This window comes from Microtus ochrogaster, unplaced genomic scaffold (genome assembly GCF_000317375.1).
Source record: "Microtus ochrogaster isolate Prairie Vole_2 unplaced genomic scaffold, MicOch1.0 UNK2, whole genome shotgun sequence".
Taxonomy (NCBI): domain Eukaryota; kingdom Metazoa; phylum Chordata; class Mammalia; order Rodentia; family Cricetidae; genus Microtus; species Microtus ochrogaster.
Genome location: NW_004949100.1, coordinates 17676552 through 17699004, shown reverse-complemented (window position 1 = coordinate 17699004; position 22453 = coordinate 17676552). Strand labels below are relative to the sequence as shown.

General features: G+C 43.0%; 1 protein-coding gene across 2 annotated transcripts in view; it reads right to left on the bottom strand.

The window, feature by feature from the left end:
* Nucleotides 1-22453, bottom strand: part of Adarb2 (adenosine deaminase, RNA specific B2 (inactive)) — a 560555-nt gene that overhangs the window by 81253 nt on the left and 456849 nt on the right. For both annotated transcript variants that reach the window (XM_026788354.1, XM_026788353.1), the window contains exon 4: nucleotides 5463-5577. In XM_026788354.1, the coding sequence (XP_026644155.1) occupies nucleotides 5463-5577 (115 nt within the window). The remainder of the gene's footprint in view (nucleotides 1-5462; nucleotides 5578-22453) is intronic.

Here is a 22453-nt window from a genome sequence, read left to right as displayed (position 1 = left end):
AAAAAAAAAAAAAAAAAAAAAAAAAGATCACAGTCTGGCTCTGGGCCTAGTTATGTAGATGCTGTGTTACTGTTTTTCAATTCTTAGCGGTACTCAAAATATAGAAGAATTAACTAGAATGTAAGTATTATCAGTTAGGATCCTGTTATTAAAAAATTATAGTTGTGGAATTTGGCTAGTAGGTAAAAGTCTGAGTGGCTGCCAAGAGAATTACCAGAATAGGAAGCTGTGCAATCCAAATGGAATAAAAATCACACTTATTTAGTAATGTCATAAAATTATATCTACAAAAATCACAAATGAAGGAGTATTAGATTGCAATAGCATTGCTTAATAGATATTTTGTAGAATCAAAAATATGGAAATGTGGAACTAATGGGAACAAATTATCAAATTGGGTAGAATGTAGCTGTAGTTCTTAGGCCTTCCAAGAGAAGCTTCTTTTTGTAGTGGCTGGTGGTGCACATGGAAACTCACAGCCAAAGCACAAAGAATAAGTGTTTTTAGAGTGCTCAGCCATAGAGGGGACATCTGTATCATAGCTCCTCTCACTAAGGTCCAGGGAATATTGTGCCAGAGTGAGGTGGAGAGATTGAAAGAGTCAGAAGTAAGGGAGGACCAGGATGAAGCAGTGTCCTCTGAAACGACAGGAATATTGCACTCGTGAGCTCACGGCAGCCGTGGTGTTTGGCACAAAATCAATGAGCTAACATTCTAGCATGTAGCAGGGAGATGCACGAGTCACCACTCCTGCTGAGGACCTATTGGCAATTGATGACTTCTGGGAGAGCGAGGGTCAGGTTTCTTTAAGGGTGTGGCTCCTGGCAGTGGATGGCCCTACACTGATATGGGACACAAATTGGATTTAGTGGGTTAAAAAATATGGACATGAAGTTGGAAATGGGATGAGATCTTTAAAGAGTTATGGATGAATATGATCAAAACACATTTCGTGTATGTAGAAATTCTCAAAAGATTAATAAAACAAATTATATTGGGTAGAAATGGTGAGCAATGAAATTGGGGAATATTAGTTTTTATTCATAAGTTCTTTCTTATTTGATTTTTTAATCATATGATCTGGATAATTAGATGAAGATAAAATATCAGTCTGCTCATAAGTATGTTTTTTTCCCAATAGTATTCCTCATAATGGCTAAAAATAATATTCCTTCTGCAAATAGTGAAAATTAAATGAAGTTTATTTCAGAATCAGCTTAATTTATTGCATTGTAATTGGTATAGCACACACACCACTATCTCTTGGAATTCCTCAGGCATTTGTTTGAATAACTGAACTTGAATTAAGATTACATGGCCCATCAAATTTGAGTAAATGAATATTTACAAATACTTTTATTCATTACTTTTCACATTTCTTTATAATCTTTTCTAAATCAAAGTTTATTAACTATTCCCTTTATAACAGGAAAGCAAATTCCAGAAATCGGTACTCTGGGGTCCACAGAGGACTAGTTACAAAGCCTTCTTTTGTAGAGACTCTCTTTCACACAATGAATAAATAAATCACCTGTGTATAAAACCGAGTGCTTGACAGCAACTGGAGCGTTATCTTTTCATAAGCCCTTGTGAAACATAACTGCTTTCCATGTAGAGCCTCAAAATAACTTCCAAAAATTGCCATTTTGAGTTTCCTATGAAAGTGGAAAGATGCGCAGGAACTAGAAACTATTGAAAACCGACTTGTGGAGTCATACTCACGCAGACTTATGAACTTGAACATTATTATACAAGAGAAAGGAGGAGTGTCTCTCTCTTTCTCTCCCCACCCCCTGTCTTAGTAGACACTTATGGCAGAAACTTATAGGGCACTTTAAATTTTTAAAAGTTGCCGAAGTTTTGTTTGTGTGCTGAGACTCTGTGTATGATGCTCTCTTAGGATTATTTTGTATTGATTTTATATATTATTTTTAAATGACACATTCTCCAGGTGATTGTCAGAGTCACAAGAGTAGGCACTTGGTCAGTTTTCTTTTTTGCTGTTTCTCCAGAACCTCCGTGTTGTTGGCACGCAGCCCACAATACTGCATTAAAGATAACATGCACATTAAAGTGCATTATATAGTATATGCATTATATATATATAGTGTATAATGTATATAGTGTATTAAAGATAACATGACTACTAATGAACAGCATATGCTTCCTACTATGGATTAGAACTAGTTTCTAGCTTCATTTCTGTTGCTATGATAAATATCTTAGCAAACATCAGGTTAGGGAAGAAAGGATTTGTTCAGCTCACAAGTCAGGTTGCAGTCTGTCTTGAGGGGAAGCCAAGGCAAGAACTCCAGCAGTGAGTCACAGCGCATTCACAGTGAAGAGAAGAGATACATGTGTGAGGGTTTATTTCTTTACCTGCTTGATGCCATCTGGATTTATTGTCTCTCATACTGTTCAGAAACCCCTGTCTGGGGAATGGTGCCTCTCACAATAGGCTGCACCTACCTCTATCAATTAAAAATCAAAACAGTCTCACACAGACAAGTCCACAGGGTGATCTGTTCTAGGAAATCTCCATTAAGATCCTTGGCCAACACAATTCACACTCTATGCTTCTTTGTGTGTGTGTGTGTATGTGTGTGCCTTTTAATTTTTTTTAAGAGAAAGAGAAAAAAACATGAAGAAACATACAGAAAGATGAATCTGGGAAGTATCGGGGGAGAGAAAAGATATGATTAAAATATATTGTATTAACTTTTCAATAAATCAATAAAAGCATAAAAAGACTTTTCCAGGTGAGTCTAAGTTATGTCAAGTACACAGAAAAACCTAACCAGCAAGCCTTTTCCAAGTGTATTACACACACATTTAGTCATCACTGTATCTCTACTAGGTGGGTATGCCTTTCATTAGTCTCATTTTTATGAGTGAGAAACCGAGTCCCAGAGAGGTCAAGCAACCTGCCTAAAGTCGCAGAGCTAGCAGTTGATGGAGCTGGGTTCATTTTGGCTCCCTCAATGGGCCGTTTAATTTTGAGTGGGAGGTTGAGTCTTTTCATGTAGATTGGGGGTGAGTGCAAAGAGCCTTAGAGGCTGGGTAGCTAATCAAACCGGACTCTGAATGTGGCTGACAATGGGGGTGAACTGAGAAGCCAATGACAATGGCACGGAGATTTGATTCTACTGCATGTACTGGCGTTTTGGGATCCTAGGCTGTTTGGATGCTCACCTTCCTAAACCTGGATGAAGGGGGAGGGCCTTGGACTTTCCACAGGGCAGGGTACCCTGCCCTCTCTTAGGACTGGAGGGGGTGAGGGGAAGAGTGAGTGGGGGAGTGGGAGGGAAATGGGAGGAGAGGAGGAGGTCGAAATTTTGAATGGTATTATTTATAAAACAAAAGTAAAATAAAATAAAATAAAATGTTCGAACAAAAAAAGACTGCACCCAACGCCATTGTCTTGTCAGAGGTTGATTCAGCCCTGGATTTGGAGCATTTCCTGTTTTGCAGGGGCAGATGTCATTCAATGAGTGAAAGGAGGGGAGGCAGCCCTCGTGGCGGCTCGGGCTTATGCATGACACCACATACAATAATATCATTGGAAAAAGCAAATTGCTTTGCCTTAGAACGGGATATTGTGTTTATAGAGCGATTCTCACTCTCCAAAGCATTTGATGTACTTTATCTTACAAACGACGCTGTGAGGAAGCATTGCTATTTCCACTTTGCTCTGATGCAGGAATTGGAAAGGCTGGCTCGCGTACACTGTACCAGGTGTACGATGTACCACTGTACCAGGTGTACGATGTACCAGGTGTACGATGTACCAGGTGTACGATGTACCAGGTGTACGATGTACCAGGTGTACGATGGGGCCCTAGGGGTTGTTCTCCTGCTTCCTTGCTCTTGAATATTGGAGTGATTCCTAGGTGTCTAGAGTGACAGGGAAACTCTACAGTCATTTGATTTTTTTTTTCATGTTTTAAGTGTAAATAATTTGAGACTCCAGATAGATAGTGTTTTTCAGTCCCAGAAGTTCCCTACCTACACAAAGCCAAGTGTGAGTGTGAACCTTTTATTGCTCCCTAATAATTTTGATCTTAAGACAACTGTTCTTTACTGTGGAGATAAAAGGGTTGAGTTTACACAACCAGATGATTTATTACATTTGTTTAGCAACTGGGGAATGTCGGAAATCTCATTGTCCAAATCCAGCCATCGTTTCTCCCCACGTGGCGAACAGTAGCAGTGACTTCCTGTCAGGCCTTGTCACTATTGTTTCCTACGATGGGATTCCACTTCTGAGAGCAGATTGGAAAGACGAGTCTGCATAAGAAGGAGGACTTTCACCTAGTAGTGTCTACCCCAGCAAGAGGACCTGAAGACACTCAGGAGGAGACACTTTGAAATGTACCCCAGTGTCTTGTCGTATCCCTCCGTGTCTTTTCCTGTTCTCTATGTCCCTTTGGATCTTTCCATGACCTTGTGGCTCTCCGTGTCTGCTGTGCACTGTGTCTTGATTGGCTTCCGTCTTTCTTTGCTGTCTCTCATGTCCTTTTCTGTCCCCACTGTGTCACATCTTTGTTCCTTAGTACCGTCTTAGGTACCTTTGGTGCTCCCTCCATTCTTTCCTCACAGCCATCTACTGGTGGGATGAATGTATAGCGTGTACACTGAAAAGGACCCTCAGATAGTCTTTGGCGAGAGAAGAAGATATGTTGACAGCCAACATCCCTTGGACAGCCCACCTCCACACCTGACTTCTTTTGTACGCACTGGCTCCATCTTTCTGCTCTGTGTTCGGACTCATGCAGTGTGCTCGCTCTGTGTGAGTGACATCATCAGTCACCTCAGAAGTGACAGAGAAGTGGTGCAGAATATGCATTTCTCTCATTGTTAATAAAAAGCTGATTGAATTTTCGGGGCAGAGAGAATGCTGGGAAGAAGGAGGGCCATGTCAGAGGAGTAGCAGCCAGGTGCAGAGGGAGCAGGATGTGTTCAAGATGAGGTAGAAAGTCATGAGCCACGTGGCAACACATAGATTATAAGAGTTAGCTAAAACAAGCCTACGCTATTGGCTGAGCATTTATAGTTAATATTAATCCTCTTTGTGGTTATTTGGGAGTGGCTGCTGGGACACAGGAAAAACTCCACCTACAGAGGAGCAGAGCACCTCCTTAGCTATTGGCTTTAAATGACTTATGTGGTATTCTGGCCTCCAAATCCAGCTTTTACAAATACCAGCATCATTCTTAAAAGTGAGGGTATGCATAAACATCTTATGGAATTCAAGGGAATGAAGAACATCAGAAGTTCTCACAATATTGCCAGTGTGGTTGTTCTGGAAGTAACAGTGGCCACTGACATCTTTGTGCTCCACATTGCCTGCCTTTGTCTGTCTCCATTTGGTAGGAAGCATCCTTAGACTCCTAGGACCAGGTTAATATTAACATTTCTTTATGTGGAGGCAAAAATTGCCACAGGAAAAGAAAGGTAGTTACCTTTTGTCATGACGATTCCTGCCAGTGTTTTGTGGCGGGCATACACAGATGTCAGGCCAACTGTCAGCTCACGGAACTTCTGTGTGACCAGCTGGGACACAGAGTCTGCAAAATCCTGTAAAACACAAGCGTCAGTGCTCTTTGATGTGTTGGATAGAAGCAACTTGTGACAACAGGCTATGGCACACCTCTCTCCTCAGGTCCGCCTTGCACAGTCCTCCAAAGGAGTCCCCCACTTGCCTGCTGCTTGCTTCTCCTTGATCCAGGCTGTTAGGAAGGAGTTTGGTGTGAGGTATGAACCCCAAGCATTGCCTTTCCTGGAAGTTTAGCTTGTGCTTGGTTTGGTCCTTGCTCTGTATCTGGGCAGGTTCTTCCCTTCTGTTTGAGAGAGGCCCTGCTCAATATATCTGAGTAGGCCCCTGTTCTGTGTCTGAGCAGGTCCCTGTTCTGTGTCTGAGCAGGTCACTGTCCTGTTTCTGAGCAGATTCCTGTCCTTGTGTCTGAACAGTCCACTTTCCTGTGTCTGAGCAGGTCCCTGCTCTGTGCTCTTTACTGAGCAGGTAACCTTTACACGAAAACACACAGTTCCTTCCTATCCTTGTCCTGCATAGCAGCACTCTCAGAGGAGACATTCAGGCGAAACTTGAGAAAAATCCTGAAAGAGTTGCAGGGTGATTCACATTCACTATTGGTCTGCTTTCTTTTTAGACAGTGGTTCTCAACCTTCCCAAGGCTGCGACCCTTTAATACAGTTCCTCATAGTATTGTGACCCATGACCATAATGTCATTTTGTTACTACTTTATAACGTCAATTTTCCTACTGTTATGAATCATAATGTCACTATTTGATATACAGGATATTTGACACATAACTGCAAAGGGGTCGTGAACCAGACTGAGAACCACTGTTTTAGATTCAGAGACCAGTGTTTAAATAGTCAGAACACCTCAGGCTACTCTTCTGGAGAACTGGTCACCGCAGCTTGTGCCATAACCTCCCTTCTCATCTTCAGACAGATAAACACACGAACACAAGTATGCACACATGAGAAGATACAGCATGTATTACATATAGCATATACATGCACACACATGTCCACACAACTATAAATACACTCACAGTACATGAGAACTGTACACATGCATGTAGGCACACATGTATACACACATATACATGTATGTTTATACACATAAGCCATACATATATACATACGTGCACACACTTGTTCTAAGGCCAACTCACACTTCTATTAAAGCAGCAAGTGTACAGTAAGTAGCAAGGCCTAGAAGGTGTGACTCTGTGCCCACCCCTACTCCAGGTCCTGCAGCTGCAGCCTCGTGTTCTAGTTTTGGAACCCCACGTCTTTTCACTAGGGAAACTTGCATGGTGTGACTGTTGCAAGTGGCACAGGAATTGCTTGGAATCCCAGTTTGGAAGTCTATGAGCTGGGATAAGTCATTCAAAACCTCTGAGCCCTGATTAACCAATTTACAAGGTCATCCTTTTAATTTTCATCTGATCGTGTTTTGGGAATGATTAAACGGATTATCACTTCTTAGATGCTTAGCACAGTGCATCACACTTGGTAAGTGCTCAGTAATGATGCTGCAACTGTTATTCTTTTCATTATCATCTCTGGCCCTTGCAGGTAGTGACAAAATTTTTCTGCAGCCAAATAAATATATCCAATATCAAACTATGATTTTTTTAGTGAGTTAGACATTAATGTTTCCATCATGTGCACTTTGATACTGTGCAGACAACTGAATCTTAGACATCTGTTATATAAAACTAAGAGATAAATTGGCAGGTCAAAGCTTTCATTTGTGTGTAATAAAATATGTTCATGTGCAAACAGGGCTGTCTCAGGACTATCCTGCCCACAAAAATAACCCCCAAATTTCCCCTGCCAATTCTTCATTGATGAAGGGTGGGCAGTAGGGAGGCCAGGGCTGCCTCTTCCCAGCACAGACTCTGGGACTTGACAGCCTTGTTTCCCATGCTGCTGTCACTGTCCCGGCAGGTGCTTGTGTTTTGAAATGCTTTGTAAATCACTATGGAAACCCTGTAACGGACAGACACTCCAAAAACAGGGCTTCCCGTAAGTGGCTGTAGTGCTGTGTGGGGAGGGAAGAGGCAAGCCCTGAGTTTTCTGGCACTTTCCTTTAGATAACTTCTCCCCATCATTCTTCCACTTGAGCTGCTTGGTGAGAGATCACGACATTCAGGGACTTGACAGAGAGACAGGATTTTATCAATAAATCCTGGATCGGCTTGAGGCTGCCCTGTCCTTTTATGTCTTAGAGACTGAGGTCTAAAGTCTACATTTCTAGACACTTTGCGTCCTAAGACATGGTGCTGGGGAATCACTGTAACCTGGGGGCTTAGAACAGCAGAATCATATCCTATCATGGTTCTGGAGGCTGAAGCCCAAGGTTCGCTTGTCACAGGGCTATGCTCCCTTGGAGGGGGTCAGTAGAAGATCCTTCCTGCCTCCTTCAGTGTCTGGTGCTCCACAATTTATCACTAGGGGCAGGCCTTCAGGTTTTATAGCCTGATCCCATCTCTGGTCTTCTCTCTGCTTCTTGACTGTGGACCCAATGTGGTGATTGGCCCATATTCCATACTTTCCCTGTGTGATGTGCTGTGATAGAGATAGAGTTTCAGCATCTCTAGGCAAAAGAAACCCTTTCTCCTTTAAGGTGCTTCTGAGATGTCGGCACTGGGCTCCATCTCAGCCCATGACTCCTACAGCCTTTTCGCCATGCCCTTGTCTCTTCCTCTTCGATCGCTTGTATGGTTCCTTTGCAGTGAGTTCATGATACATCAATGACTCAGAAGGAGCTCATGGCAACCCCTTTAACCTGACTGCATCCACAATGGTCCTTTCTCCACATACGGTTACAGTCACAGTTATTGCCTGTGTCTTCCGGACCCTGTCCCTCCGCTGGGCTCTGCACTGTTTTCCCACTTCTGGCCGTAAAGGAGAGGATAGCTATTTTTTTTCTCACAGAGGCACAATCTATTTATTGTGACCAACCTGACAAGGAGTAACTTAAGGGAGAAGGGGTTTATTTCAATTTATAGTCGCAGGAGCTACGGCCCGTCATGGTGGGGGAAGACATGGCAGAAGAAGTGTTGTGTTCACAGTCAGGAAGAAGAGAACAGATAGAAGATAGGGCCAGGCTGGAAATCTCCTCAAAGCCCTGTCCTAAAGTGTTCTACTTCCTCCAGGAAGGCTCTCCCTCTCGAGGACCAAGTGCTTGTATAGATGAGTTTATGGGGCTCATTTCATATTAAAACCACAATACATGGCTTTCCTTAATTTCTGTTTGGTTTTGAGCAGCTCCACTGTTAATTTGGAAAAAAAAAAATGAACATCCCCAGTGGCAGACTAGGTATCAGCCTTCACCGTAGGCCCTTATCCTCACTATGATCAAGGAAGGTGGTGTCATCCTCCTCTGAAGAGAAGTTCTGATGTCAAATCTTGAGAACTCGGGGACCAAGCTTTGAGCTGGGGATAGGAAGGGACCCAAGGTTTGGCTGACATGTATAGTTTCTCCTCTTAGGGATACAAATGATGTCAAGTGCTCACCATGAGAGCCCAGAGAAAATGATCAAAACAGCTTCTTAGGGAATAGGGCAGCCCCTCTCACAGGGGCTGTGTGGTGGGTATGGGGCTACCTGCTTTGTCTTTCCAGAGCTACTAGGCATCCTCAAAGGGGGGTACTCTAGAAACCAGATTTGATGGTGCAGGCCTGGCTCTTAGAGTCCAAATTCCATGCAAGACCTTAGGTTTTGAGGTCTTGTGCAGGTTTTGGAAATTGAATGAAGCTGCCCACCCCAGATCCCGAGCCTACTGCATCTACACCCACAGTCCCCTGCTGGGTCCCATTTGGTCAAAGTAATGAGAAAGGCTTGGGCTAATGCTGATGTTTGATATAGATTGAACCTTGAAGGAAGAGAATGGGATTTCTTGTGTTTCCTTCCTCAAATTTCTATTTCTCAGGCGAGAGAATGAATTTGTCCTCTTTCCCCTGCTGTAGCACGCCAGCAGATATGTTACCGACATGTGTATCCTCAACGTCCATCTTCCGGGAATGACTGTCCTACCCTGGAGGTCTCAGTGACACCCTGTCATCTCCACATGACATTTGTCTTTTTATCTTGGGAGTCAGTTTCTAGTTTCTCATGCATGTTAATCTCTTTCCCAAGCTTTACAAAGAGCAGAGTCTATAAGTGTCTTCTAAAATCTCTTTCTTGGCATCAGGCATCATGTCTTCCTTAGAGTTACTCTAAACAGCATGTTTAATTGTCCTTTCTATCATGAAATATTTCAGTGTTCAAGGATGATAACAAGGCCTTATGGGGGAAATTTCTTAACTGTTTTGTACATGCCTGATAAAGCTCCCACTGAAGTCCCTAGAATAAGATTCCCTCCAAACACTGAGTAATTACATAGATTACAGAAGACCAATGTCATTTTGGAGATCTAAATATCACTCTGTCTCTGTTAGGGATGGAAAGAAATGCAGACAACAGAGACTTGGGGCCTTTGTATGCATTATGCCATTAATCCTCCTAAAGAGGGCACTGCCTTTTATCCCCTTTAGTTACTGAAGTGATGCCACCAAAGTCACCTGGCCAGGATGTGACAGACACAGAATTTAACCCCCATTCCACATATGTCTTAGACTTTCCATGCTGAATCGGTAACCTAATTGCTCCAGCAAGAAGCAAGATTCATGTCTTAAGACTCCCCACAGACTTAGTTCCATCTGCATGCCCTGTTTGTAACTGGACATCTCGAGGAGGGTCAGGGTGTGCACAGAAGGCCCAAGATCCCTTGACACCCTCTGAGCTGGTATCCCAGGATGCTTTGCACCCATTATGAGTTAATTAGCCCTGAGCCGCAGCCATCCCCTAATGGAGTCATTTGAGGAAATGCTGAAGCAGAACAAATCACATTTGGTTCGGATCTCAGCATTTCCACAGATGATGGCTTCCTCGACTCACTTGGTTTGGCAAAGCACATGGGCCGATGGGACTTCAGGTGCTGTTCGCAGAGTGACGGAGACCTCTAGCTAGCACAGATGGCTTAGAACTGAGAAAAACAGTGGAGTGAGACTGTTCGTGGGGGCGGGGTTTCCCTTATCTGGCCACTTCCAGGAGGCCTAAGATACAGCTCCCAATGATTAGGTTACAGACCTTGGCATTCCACACTCAGTCTTGGGAAGGCCTCTTCAAGGCCATCAGTAACTGTCCTCTGCCAGGGCGGGTAGGTGGGGGCTTCATCCTCTCAACACACACAGATGCTCTGGCTGTCATACCTGCTTGTTAATCTGTGATATGCCATTCTGTCTCTGGTCCTTTAAATCCCAGAGACTGGTGAGATGGCTCAGTGGGTGAAGGTCTTGTTTACTTACAAGCTTGTTGACCTGCGTTCTATTCCCAGTACCCACATGATGGAAAGAGAAAACCAGTGGCCACAAGTTGTCTTCTGGATTCCATCTGAGTACCATGGACATACACCCTTTCCCATATAGACACATATATCCAAATAAAATGTATTAAAAATTAAAAAACCCTATAATTATTTTTTGTTTGCACTATTTGGACGTTTTTTTCTCTTGTTTACAGCCCACCAGTGCTCAGAACGCTAACAATATCCATGAGAGATTAAAGCAGAATTTTTTCTTGTATGATAATATTTAGCAGTTTCATGTTTTTAATGACATGAGCCACCTAAGGCTACCTTTATGATTGGGAATCATTGCTTGTGTTTGTTGTGCACTTTCTTTGCTCCGCTGTATCACAGTGTGTGCTCATAAATGTCATGGACAATGGTGCACATCTTGAACGGATGAGTGAGAATATGAATTCATAAAATCCTCAGGCGTGAACTAAATGGACATATGTGTGACCGTCTAAGGGCTAAAATTTTCAGGGAAGAGTTGATAATTTTCCTTTGTTAGTGACCCTCGACATTTCTTCCAGCTGTAACACATAGTCTTTGTCTGCAGGCTCTGCCATAGCAGATTCCTATAGACTTCCTGGCTTAAACAGCAGCTATGCCCTCGCTCACAGTTCTGAAGGCTGGAAGTACTAGATTAAGGTGTGAGCCATCAGATAAGTCTCATGCTGAACTCTTCTCTTGGCTTGTGTGCACTGCCACCCTTCTGTGTGCTCACATAGCCTCTTCCTGTTGTGTGGATAAAGGGAGAAAGCAAGAATGAGCACTCTATTGTCTTTTCTTTAAGGGTACTAACCATGGAATCAGGGTCCTAATATTGTTTGACTTTGCTACTCCCTCAGAGGCCCGACTTCCAAATACAGTCATTTGGCATGTAGAGCTTCAAACACACAGTCAATAGCTTTCTACCCATCTCCTAGTTATGTTCTTTTGCATGGCAAAATATACATTCATCCCAATTGCCCAATAGTCTTAACTCAGTCCAGCATCAATGTTAAAATCTCAAGCCTAGAATCTTTTTAAATTAAAATCTAAATAATGTGTGGGTAGACGTCAGGTATAGTTCATCTATGGCAAATTTCTCCCCTAGCCACCTAGGAGTGAGGTGTCCTGGGGTGGGGTGTCTCAGATTTCAAGGACCATGTCTATGTTTTCTTGCTGGCCAGTTGTAAGCATTTTCAGTATGAAAGTAGCCATTATGGAAGCTTCAGTTGTATGGAATTTTATTTTCCACCTTGTGGATTCACATGGATGAAGAGCCTCAAAGCATGGAATGTTTATCTTCTTTGTGCCAGATGAACTTGGACCAGGAGAAAGGGAATTTGAGGGCTCAGGGATTTGTTTTGGAGATTTCCCCCTAACTTGGGTGCAAAGTTACTGAATGTTGCTCTGTATCTCATCAGCTGGGGCTCGGCAGCAGCCATGACAGATGCACAGACCGTGGTTGCCTTCACTCGTCATGCCTGGGCAAGGGCTCCGGGCAGACATGACAGCTGCCGTCTCTAGCCCAAGCAGGCTCCGTGAGGGCGTTCCCCACTAGAATCGCCTTTGCTGTAACTTTTTTTCTTTTTGTTATTTTGGAAAACACTTTGAAGAATCTGTACACTTTATACTAAGCCCGTTTCTTAACTAATGTTTCACAAAGGTGACTAGAAGAAGAAGAAAGAAAAAAACAAATCAAGAATTTCTTTAACTTTTCTTACTTTGGGTGGTTAACTCACTGAAATAAGAACAACTTTTCAGTTGTGTTAGGATTTATTTCTCTGTTGTTTAACCAGAGTTACTCTGTGGTCTCTTTAACAAGTCTTGCTCATGGCTCCAACATGAGACTCTTGACTTCCCTTTGAAGATCATAACAAGTATAAGCAGCTGACCTCTATTAATAATCCCCACCAACCCTAATACCCCACCTGTCCTAATACCCCACCTGTTCTAATACTCCACCTGTCCTAATATCCCACCTGTCCTAATACCCCACCTGTCCTAATACCCCACCTGTCCTAATACCCCACCTCCCCTAATGCCCCACCTCCATTAATACTGCCACATCCCATAAGTTCTTGTTTTGTAGAAATGATAACAGACATGATCTGGAGTCATGTTCATTACAGATTCTTAGCCTCCTCATTCTGCCAGAACAAATTTGGTGTTTGCTTTATTTTTGTCTTGAGGTGGAGGCTCACCATACTGACTTAGGCTAGTCTTGAACTCTTGGGCCCAAATCCTCTTGTCTCAGCCTCCTGATACTGGATGTATGTCACAGAGTCAGCTCACTTAGAATTTAAAAATTCAGAGACCTACACTACCTTTGTGTTTGGCAATTATGTGATCTATCTATCTATCTATCTATCTATCTATCTATCTATCTATCTATCATCTATCTATCTAATCTGTCTATCATCTATCATTTATTTCTATCCACCTATTTATATATCATCTATTTATTCTCTTTGACTTTCTTTTATGTATGTGTGTATTGATCTATCATATCATATCTTTTTTAGATATCTTTCTGTGTAGCCAGGCTAGCCTTAAACTCATGCCTCAGTCTCCCAGGTGCAGGCATTTCAGGCATGTATTGCCATACAAGGCTTAAACGTGTACATTTTAATGACTGTCCCAAGTCACTTTTATTTATTTACTTACCTATTCATTCTTGTGTTTACAAGTGTGTCTGAGTATGTGTGTAGGCATGAGCACACACATGGAAGCTGGAGAACAACGTCAGGTGTCATTCCCCATGAGCTGTACACAATTTTTTAATTAATTGTCTTTGTTATTTGACAACTATAGCAAATATATGTATATTATATCTATATAGCAACAGTACATATATAAACATGCCCTGACTACTCTCTCCAGTACCCTTTTTATCCCCCTCCATCGCTGTCAACTCTCACTCATCCCTATTAGTCCCTTACTCAGATTCACGTTGTTTTGGTTTTTATTTGTGACTCATTTAGTTTCCAGGACTCACTATGTGGCAATTTGTTTGGAATTATCCATTGGAGTCTGATGGTGTCATCAGAGTACACAAGTGAAGGCAATGATGCTCCCTGAATCTATCATTAGCAAAGAATTCAGCAGCAAGGTATAGGGCCTCCTGGATTCTCCCTTTCCACACCTGACTATTGTGGGGTTCATTCTTGTGCAGATGCAGGGCAGACCTCCCCAGATGCAAGAGTTCACGATTGCAATGACTGTGTCTTGCCCAGAAAACACTTCTCAACTCTTCTCCCTAGTTTTGGCTCTTAATTGTTTTATCTCCTTCTTTCTTGATAATCTCCGAGTCTTATATAGGTTTTAGAAATATGGCCTATTTAGGGTTGAGCCTTGTTCATCATGTGTTTTTTTCACCCTGTGCAGACATGAGTTTCTACTTTTACCACTGTTCGCTAAAAGGAGAGACAGGGAGCGCCACTGGCATCTGAGGATTGCTAGTCAGCAACCCCCAGAGATCTGCCTCTCTCTGCATCCCTAGATCTGTGCTACCTTCCCCACAATCTTAGGTGGACACAGAGGGATATAAACTCATGCTTGTGTGGCAAGCACTTTACTAAGCTACCTGCCCCCTCCAGTCCTTAGCTCACTTTTAACATGTGTTTACAAAGGAAACTTTGATAGAATGTTTATGTACTTTTTGTAGATTATGTGGTTTTGAACAAGTTATTATTATTTTATTTTATTTTCAGACCTTCAAGAATCATTAGGGAAAACGTTGGCTTTAGAAAGGTCCAGAGAAATCATGGTTTTGAGCTTTTCTGCTCTTTTTTTTAAAGTCAGTTTTTTTTTTTTACAAAAGGACTTACATATTTATTATGCATACAGTGTTCTGCCTGCATGTACGCCTGCAGGCCAGAAGAGGGCACCAGTTCTCGTTATAGACGGTTGTGAGCCGCCCTGGGGTTGCTGGGAATTGGGCTTAGGTTCTCTGGAAGAACAACCAGTGCTCTTAACCTCTGAGCCATCTCTCCAACCCGAGCTTTCCCACTCTTCATCTTTCCATTTCCCTTTTTCCCACGAAAGTCCTTCACTTGTCCGCTGTCTCCACAGTGTGGCTATTTTAAATGATGCATCTCTATGTAGTTTTAGTAGTTGAATTTGTATATGTAAATTTACATATACAATTTTTGATTATATAGGGGTTAGAAGCAAGACAGAAATTTGGGATTCTTACATGGAAGCATAGATGTCTGATTGGACACTAGAGTTTCTTTTTTCTTTTTCTTTTTTTTTTTTGGTTTTTTGAGACAGGGTTTCTCTGTGGTTTTGGAGCCTGTCCTGGAACTAGCTCTGTAGACCAGGCTGGTCTCGAACTCACAAAGATCCGCCTGCCTCTGCCTCCCGAGTGCTGGGATTAAAGGCGTGCGCCACCAGCGCCCGGCTGGACGCTAGAGTTTCATCATTTTGATTACGGGGTGCTAATGCAGTCAGCTTGGTTTATTGCAAACCTCACTCAACAGGTCTTGCAGTGATTTCATTTGCATGTCCACCTGACAACTGGTTTTCACCAGAAGCACCTAAAATGCTCACATATGTACTTGCATTTGATTAGCCTTTTTTTTTTGGCGTGCGCATGTATATGCTGTATGTGTGTGTACATATATTTTTGTGCTTGCATGTGTTGGGGGCCAGATGAAGATATCAGAAACCTTCATCATTGTTCTCTGCCTTATATACTGAGTCAAGGTCTCTCTTTAACCTAGAGAGCAATGATTCCCTTAGTCTATCTAGCCAGTTTGCTTCAAAAATCTCTTGTCTCTCCCTCCTTTGTTCTGGGATTCCAGGCAGGCCTGTCAGGGTTCTAAACTCTAGTTCATGTGTGTTTGGCTTTACCCACTGAGCCATTTTTGTAGTCCCTGCTTGGTTTTATAAATTCGAATTCCAAGTCATGCTTACAGTACTGCAGTTGAAACAAAAGTGTGTAAATTTAGCACAAAACAGTTTAAAAAGCAAGTGAGTTTATGAGCCAAGCTATACTGTATTATTACTTTGAGGCTTAGTATAAGACACCTCACCCTACTTAGAGGACACAGATATTACACTGTATATCACGAGAAACATGCACCTCTGTATCATAACCTTTGTGTATAAGCCTGTGCAGTAACAACTTTGGGGATTATAACACGTGCCTATAGTTTCTGCCTATTTGAGCTTTGAACTTGAATCATAGGAGCCAGACTATTGATTATTCTTTCTCATTGCTGTGACCTGATGAGAAGCAATTTATAGGAGGAGAGTTTTATTGGCTTACAGGTTGGGGATCTAGTCTACTATGATTGAGGAGGCATGATAGCTAGGCTGGCTCTCTCCATGGTAACAGGAGGTAAGGCATGGTAGGCCAAGTAGTAGAGAGCCAGGGCTGGGCTATACCTCCAAAGGCTTCCCCCAGTGACCTATCGCATCAGCCAGACAACAGCTTCTCATGGCTCCATAACCTCCCAAAGAGTGCCACCAGTTAGCAACTGAGTGTTCAAACACATGTGCCTGTGGGGGCCACTTCACACAGAAGCTATAAGAAAACACAAACAAATCCACGCTTGTTTCTCAACAGTTGAATTGCCAGCTCCTTCATAAAGGCTACCTGGATGTAGAACTCTTGGTGTTCATTAGTCTCCTCCTGACACCTATAGCATTAGAAGCTGAGCTCACGCTTGATATTGCTTGTCCTGGTGTGTTTCTGCCCCCTTTCTGTGTCCTATACGCACACTGTTTCATAGGTATTGCAGACAAGCAGCTACTATTTTAATTGAATCTGTATTGCTTTAACAGCAATTAAGGCAAACGACACTGAGTTTACCAGGCATCAAACACTTCCTAAGTTCTTTACCTGCATTCTTTGCTCTTGACCTCACAAACTGCTTTGTGGTTAAAGTTCTGCCTCCATCTCTATTTTCATTTGTGAATTAACTGTAGGATATATATAGGCCAGTATACATGTCTTGTAGGTTATATGGATGAACCACACTGGTGCCCTGAGATTTCTCCGGAGTCATAGTGTGATGGACAGCTTGCACTTTTGCTACACTTTCAGCCTCCTTAGATGAATTGTCAAGAGTACTGGTCTGGGGGACTTAACGCCTTTCACTGTGAGTGCGCCGGCTCTTGCCACCTGCCTCCGTCCCTCCAGCAGTGACTGCGCATCACTCTTTCCAGCCTCTCGATCGTCAGCGAAAACTCTGCTGGGACCACTTCAATGCCATTTCAGCTCGCCACCTGTGTCACAGGGGGTTGTGAGTCCTGTCATATGGATGTGGTAACTTGGCCAAAGGTTTCTTTTTTTTTTTTTAACAAGTGGTAGTTAAGGCTAGACTGCAATGGTTTTGTCTAAGTTCTGGCCTATCTCAGCATGCTATCTGATGCTCCTTTGAGGTTATTCCGTGAATGGTGTCAGGACAGAAATCTGATCATTATAGTACAAATCCTTCAAAACCAGAAAGAAAGGCTTGGCCAATAAAATGCTTCCTGTTCAAACATGTGGTCTTGAGTTTGTTTTCCAGAACCCAGGGAAAAAGGCAAGGTGTGCTGGTGAACGCTGGTAAAACCAGGGCTAGGATAACAGAGACAGATGGGGTCTTAGGGCTTGCTGGCCAGTCAGTCCAGTTTGATCAGTAAGCCTCAGGCCTCAGTGAGAGACCGTGTCTCAAAAACCAAGGTGGACACTTCCTGAAGAATATTACCTAAGGCTGATCTCCGGCCTCCACATGCACGCGCTCACGTTTGGACCTGCATGCCCATCTACACGTGTGCACTTGTCACACACAAGCAAGTCTACCTATGTCGTCTGGGTCCAGCTTTGAAGAACTGAGTGTGGGAGGGGCTGCAGATCCTTTATGGTATATCCATGGTTACTGTGTAGACAGACACAGTGTCCCTAGAAGCCCCGCCTCCCTGGAGGACAGGTGACAGCCTGAGAGTTAGGACAGGGGCAGGCTAGAGTTTCCTCTGAGGTACAGAGAACACTCTTCAGGGAGACTCTAAAGCTGCTCCACAAAGCCGGGACTAATCAACAGTTGGCCACATCAATTCTTCATTAAATATGAAGAAGAGAGCCGTCCAGCTGTACTCGTTATTGTTGGTAATTTAGCAATTTAGAAAATGCCTGCTAAAGGGTCCCTTGGTAGCAGGGGAGGGTTAATGTGTCTTCTACAGTCATTCACGGCCTCCCAGGATACCATTTATACAGTGAGAGGGAGGAACCACCTCCATGATACTTCGTGAAACAGCCCTGGCTTCAATCATGAGGGATGGCTGTTGACTGTGGAGGTTGGTGGTAGAGCAGGGTTTCTTGAGAGAGAGAGTCCCGAGGGACTCTGTCAGGCTTCTTTAGGACTTAGATCCCCCCAGATCTGGAGACCCAGCGGGGAAGCTTTTAATGACCAAATTGGCATGAACTGGACATTTGGAGCAGAAGCAGTCACAGGAGAGAGGATCTGGCTTCTTGTTAAATGATAGCGATCAGGTGCTTCCCATTCCAAAGGTTAAGTGGGGAAGCTGACCCACATTTAATGAGCGGCGTGTTACTGTACTTCACAGGAACAGAAGACAAAACGCCATGTGTGCTTCTGCCTTTAGTTGCCCGCATTTTACCTCTTGGCCCTGATTACCATAGCAAATTGCCAGCATTATTCAAATCAGAAAAATAAACTTTAAATGGGAACATTGCAAGACTCAAACTTTATTCATTTCCAGTACTAATATTTTGAGTGGCATAAATAAATAAATTGTGTTCAAATTTGCAATAGTAGTCCTTAGGGTAAAACTGACATTCAGCCAAAGTGGTAGGATATTAAAATCAATAGATTATAGGGGAGAAAGCCTTTAGTAAATATTTTCTTGCTGAAATCCCATCTTTGTGTTTATGATGCTGAAATATCTGAAAGGTTAGATTTGCATGTGGGTTGGGCAAGACCAGATCTGGGAACCCAGATTGCAACATTCTCGTTGCTCCTTTCTCCTGTGAATCTTGTTTCACGGGACGGAGTGGTGCATGGTGAGGGCTGTGATGACCGGGGCTTTGGGGGTAGGACAAGTGTTTACATGGTAACGGTGTACATCCTCCGTGCCATGCAACAGATTTGTGCTCCTCTTGAACAATGCAGCCTTCCAGAACTGGGAAGGCAGGAGCAATGCTGCTAGGTAAACAAGCAAAAACACTCAGTGAGACAGCAAATCAGGGGTTGGAGAAAAGCAGAGAAAGTGTTGGCCGATCTCCTCCAATTTCTGTCTTAATATTCGTGTATGCCTCTGTAAAAAAAAAAGCAGTCTGGATATCTTGGTCACGAGTCCTGTTTGCTGACAATTATAATAAAGCCTCATTAATTTCAGCATCAAGGACTGTTGAAAATCACTGTCAACTAAGCAATTCAAATGGTCTGACTATTCAGCTCTTTTGTGTCTCAAATTACCTACAGACTGACAGAAGTGCTGAATGAAGGCACGGGAAATGAAAGTCTTTTGTTGTGACCATAGCAGTGTGGGAAAGGCCCGACACTTGGAGTCAGAGCTGCGGTTGGCTTCTGCCAATGTCTTCATCTAACTGCGCCACTGCTAAGAGACCATTAGCATCTCTGAACATCAGTTCCTCACATAGAAGAGGCATCCTAACGATAACCCCTGGAAGCTCAGGTTCTGAGTCACAGCACATACCTATACCTATCAGCACTGCTGTGGACCCTTCCTGGAGGATGCATTTTTTAAAATTTATTTATTTATTAAAGATTTCTGTCTCTTTCCCACCACCACCTCCCATTTCCCTTCCCTTCCCCCAATCAATTTTTAAGGATGGGGAGCAACCTTTCTGAACACAAGCAAACGTGCATTTTAAGGAGCATCGTCAGTGTCGTTTTTGGCTGGCAGCAGTACAAGATTGCAGGCGGCATCTCAGGGGTCTTTTCTCTGTTCTAGTTGTTCTGAGATCTAGAATTGTCACATTTGTGGCAGATTTAACTCTTCAGTCATAGCTCCTTAGCAACTTTGGTCTCACTGGTCATTACACAACAATCCTTTACTTCTCCCATCTACCAACTCTTTTCTTAGCAACTGATCCAACCGATAGGGCTGGCACGTATCTTTATTTTTTTTTGGGGGGGGGGATGTCTGGAGAGGACCAGGGAGAGGAACTGAGTTTAGTTGAGCAATCTAACAATAGCAAACTCAACCTGGCCCTTTTTGGGAGCTTTCTGGGGGATAGGGTCTGGATTCCATTGAACTATCCTGTCTAATTCCACATGGAGCACAAGAGAGCAAGCCATGATGGGAACTTCTCTAATAGTGGACTTGTGAACAATCTTAATTATGCTATTCTCTGCAGTAATGGTGACCAACAGAAATTTCATTTAAATATTGTTGTATTCTGGGAGATTTTACAGATTAGGACTTCAGAATGGGTGGTGTGAAGATATAGGAATTCAGATTAATACTCTGACGTTGTTGCTTAGGTGAGGTATGACATATCATAAGCAGGTTTTGATTTCCTCAGCTCTCAAATAGGAATGGTGTCTACATTAGACAGGGATGTGATTGCTTTAATAAATCTGTGCATCTAAGATTTATACCAGGACCTAATATGGTTCTTTAGCACCTAGCACTCACATTTGAACGGTACGGGCTGGCAAGATAGCATTTCCCCATGTGCGAGGACCTGAGTTCCAGCCTTAGAATCCATGTGAAAAGGTCAGCATGGTGGCCCGCAAGCCTGGGAGACGCAGAGATAGGCATACTGGTGGGGATTCACTTGAGTTAGCCTGTTCTACCTGGTGAGCTCCAGGACAAATGAGGGACCCAGCTGCTGAATGCAAACCCAACCCAACCAAACCCAACCCAGATGATGGCACCTGAGGAAGGCACCCACAGGAGATACCTCTGGTCTCCAGGCACACACACACACACACACACACACACACACACACACACACACCCCTCTACCTGCGTTCACTAGAGCATACTGACACCCTCCTCACCCAGAAATGATCAGCTGTGTTATTATTATCCACCCTTATGCCAACATGAGTTTTCTTAGGGAAAAATGTAGGAACACGGAACACCTATTTGCATCTTAAGATTCAAGTTTTCTCCATTGTAGGCTGTTTAAATGATGCATTTTGATGTGTTAAACAGGCAACTTTGGGAAGGTATGTGTTCAACTAATCTTTTCTCAAATATGTCTTCAATGTCAAAGTGCTTACTTTGACTCCCTCCTTCCTGGCTGGGTTAATGCTGTCTGACCACACAGTAACCCCATGATTCATTTTTCTGGATTCCTAGTGTCATCTACTTTAGAAGAACTTGGATAATGGTTTGGATCATGAGGAACGTAAAGCTATGGATTTGACCTTCACTCTACACCCACAGACACAGGTGTGGGTGTATTTTAGCTCTGAAAACTAAGGAGAAATTACATGCCTATCAACCATGTCATTTAGTCATTTTTAGTAAAAACATTGTGATTTTTTTTGGACAGGGAAATGCTCATTAATTAAATTCATCTTACAGCCTTTTATTACATTTAAAATAATTATTTCATAAAAGTTGGGAGCCAGTCTCTTCAGCCACCCAGCATCCAAACACTAGGAACTACTATTCGGAGTTATGCTGTCCTGTGTTAGCTACTTGCTGTCTTCATGTCTTGTTCTCTGACTTAACTGCTCCTTCCTCTGGCCCCATGACTCGTGCCATTATTTTGTGACTGGTGATATGTACACCATCTTTATTCGACTTGTGCCCCCAGGATGAGCACTTTACATCATCTTTGCTTTCCCAACATCTGGTAGATGCGCATGGTTTATCCTAAGCAGACTGTACACTTGACTTTGGAAGGTCTGCACAGCCACAACTGGCCTCAGAAACCTTCCTCAAATGGGGATAGGGAGGAGCTGAAAGGTATTCATCAGGGCTGTTTTCATGGACAAGCTGTGCTGTCTCCAGAGCAGGCTGGGAAGAAGCCGTAGTGGTGATATTACTTCCCAAGCATCTTTGCTTTTATTTCATCTCCTTACTTGTCCCCTGAGGGAAAGAATCAATCAAAATTTATTGAGCAAAGTACTAATGAAATACAGAAACAAATCAAACAAGGTTACTCTCTCTCTCTCTCTCTCTCTCTCTCTCACACACACACACACACACACACACACACACACACACATACACACATGCCTGCAATACGAAAAGGTAATAGGAAACATTGTGTGATATAGCGTGTCTCTCCAAGGCTCACTGTGTAACAAGTGCTATTCTGAGTGGCTGGCATATACAACGTACATTATGATCCTCAGAGGCCACTGCAGTCAGTGCCCTGCTTTGTAGAAGAGCAAGTGGAGGCTGAGAAAAAAAACTTTCTTATTATACACAGACCCTAAGTTGTGGATCCAGGAACCATACAAATTCATTCAGATTCTCTGGAGTAACATCTCACAGCAAGAGTGAGAGCAACAGAGTGAGAGACAGAGAGACAGAAAGATAGATAGATAGAGAGAGAGAGAGAGAGAGAGAGAGAGAGAGAGAGAGAGAGAGAGAGA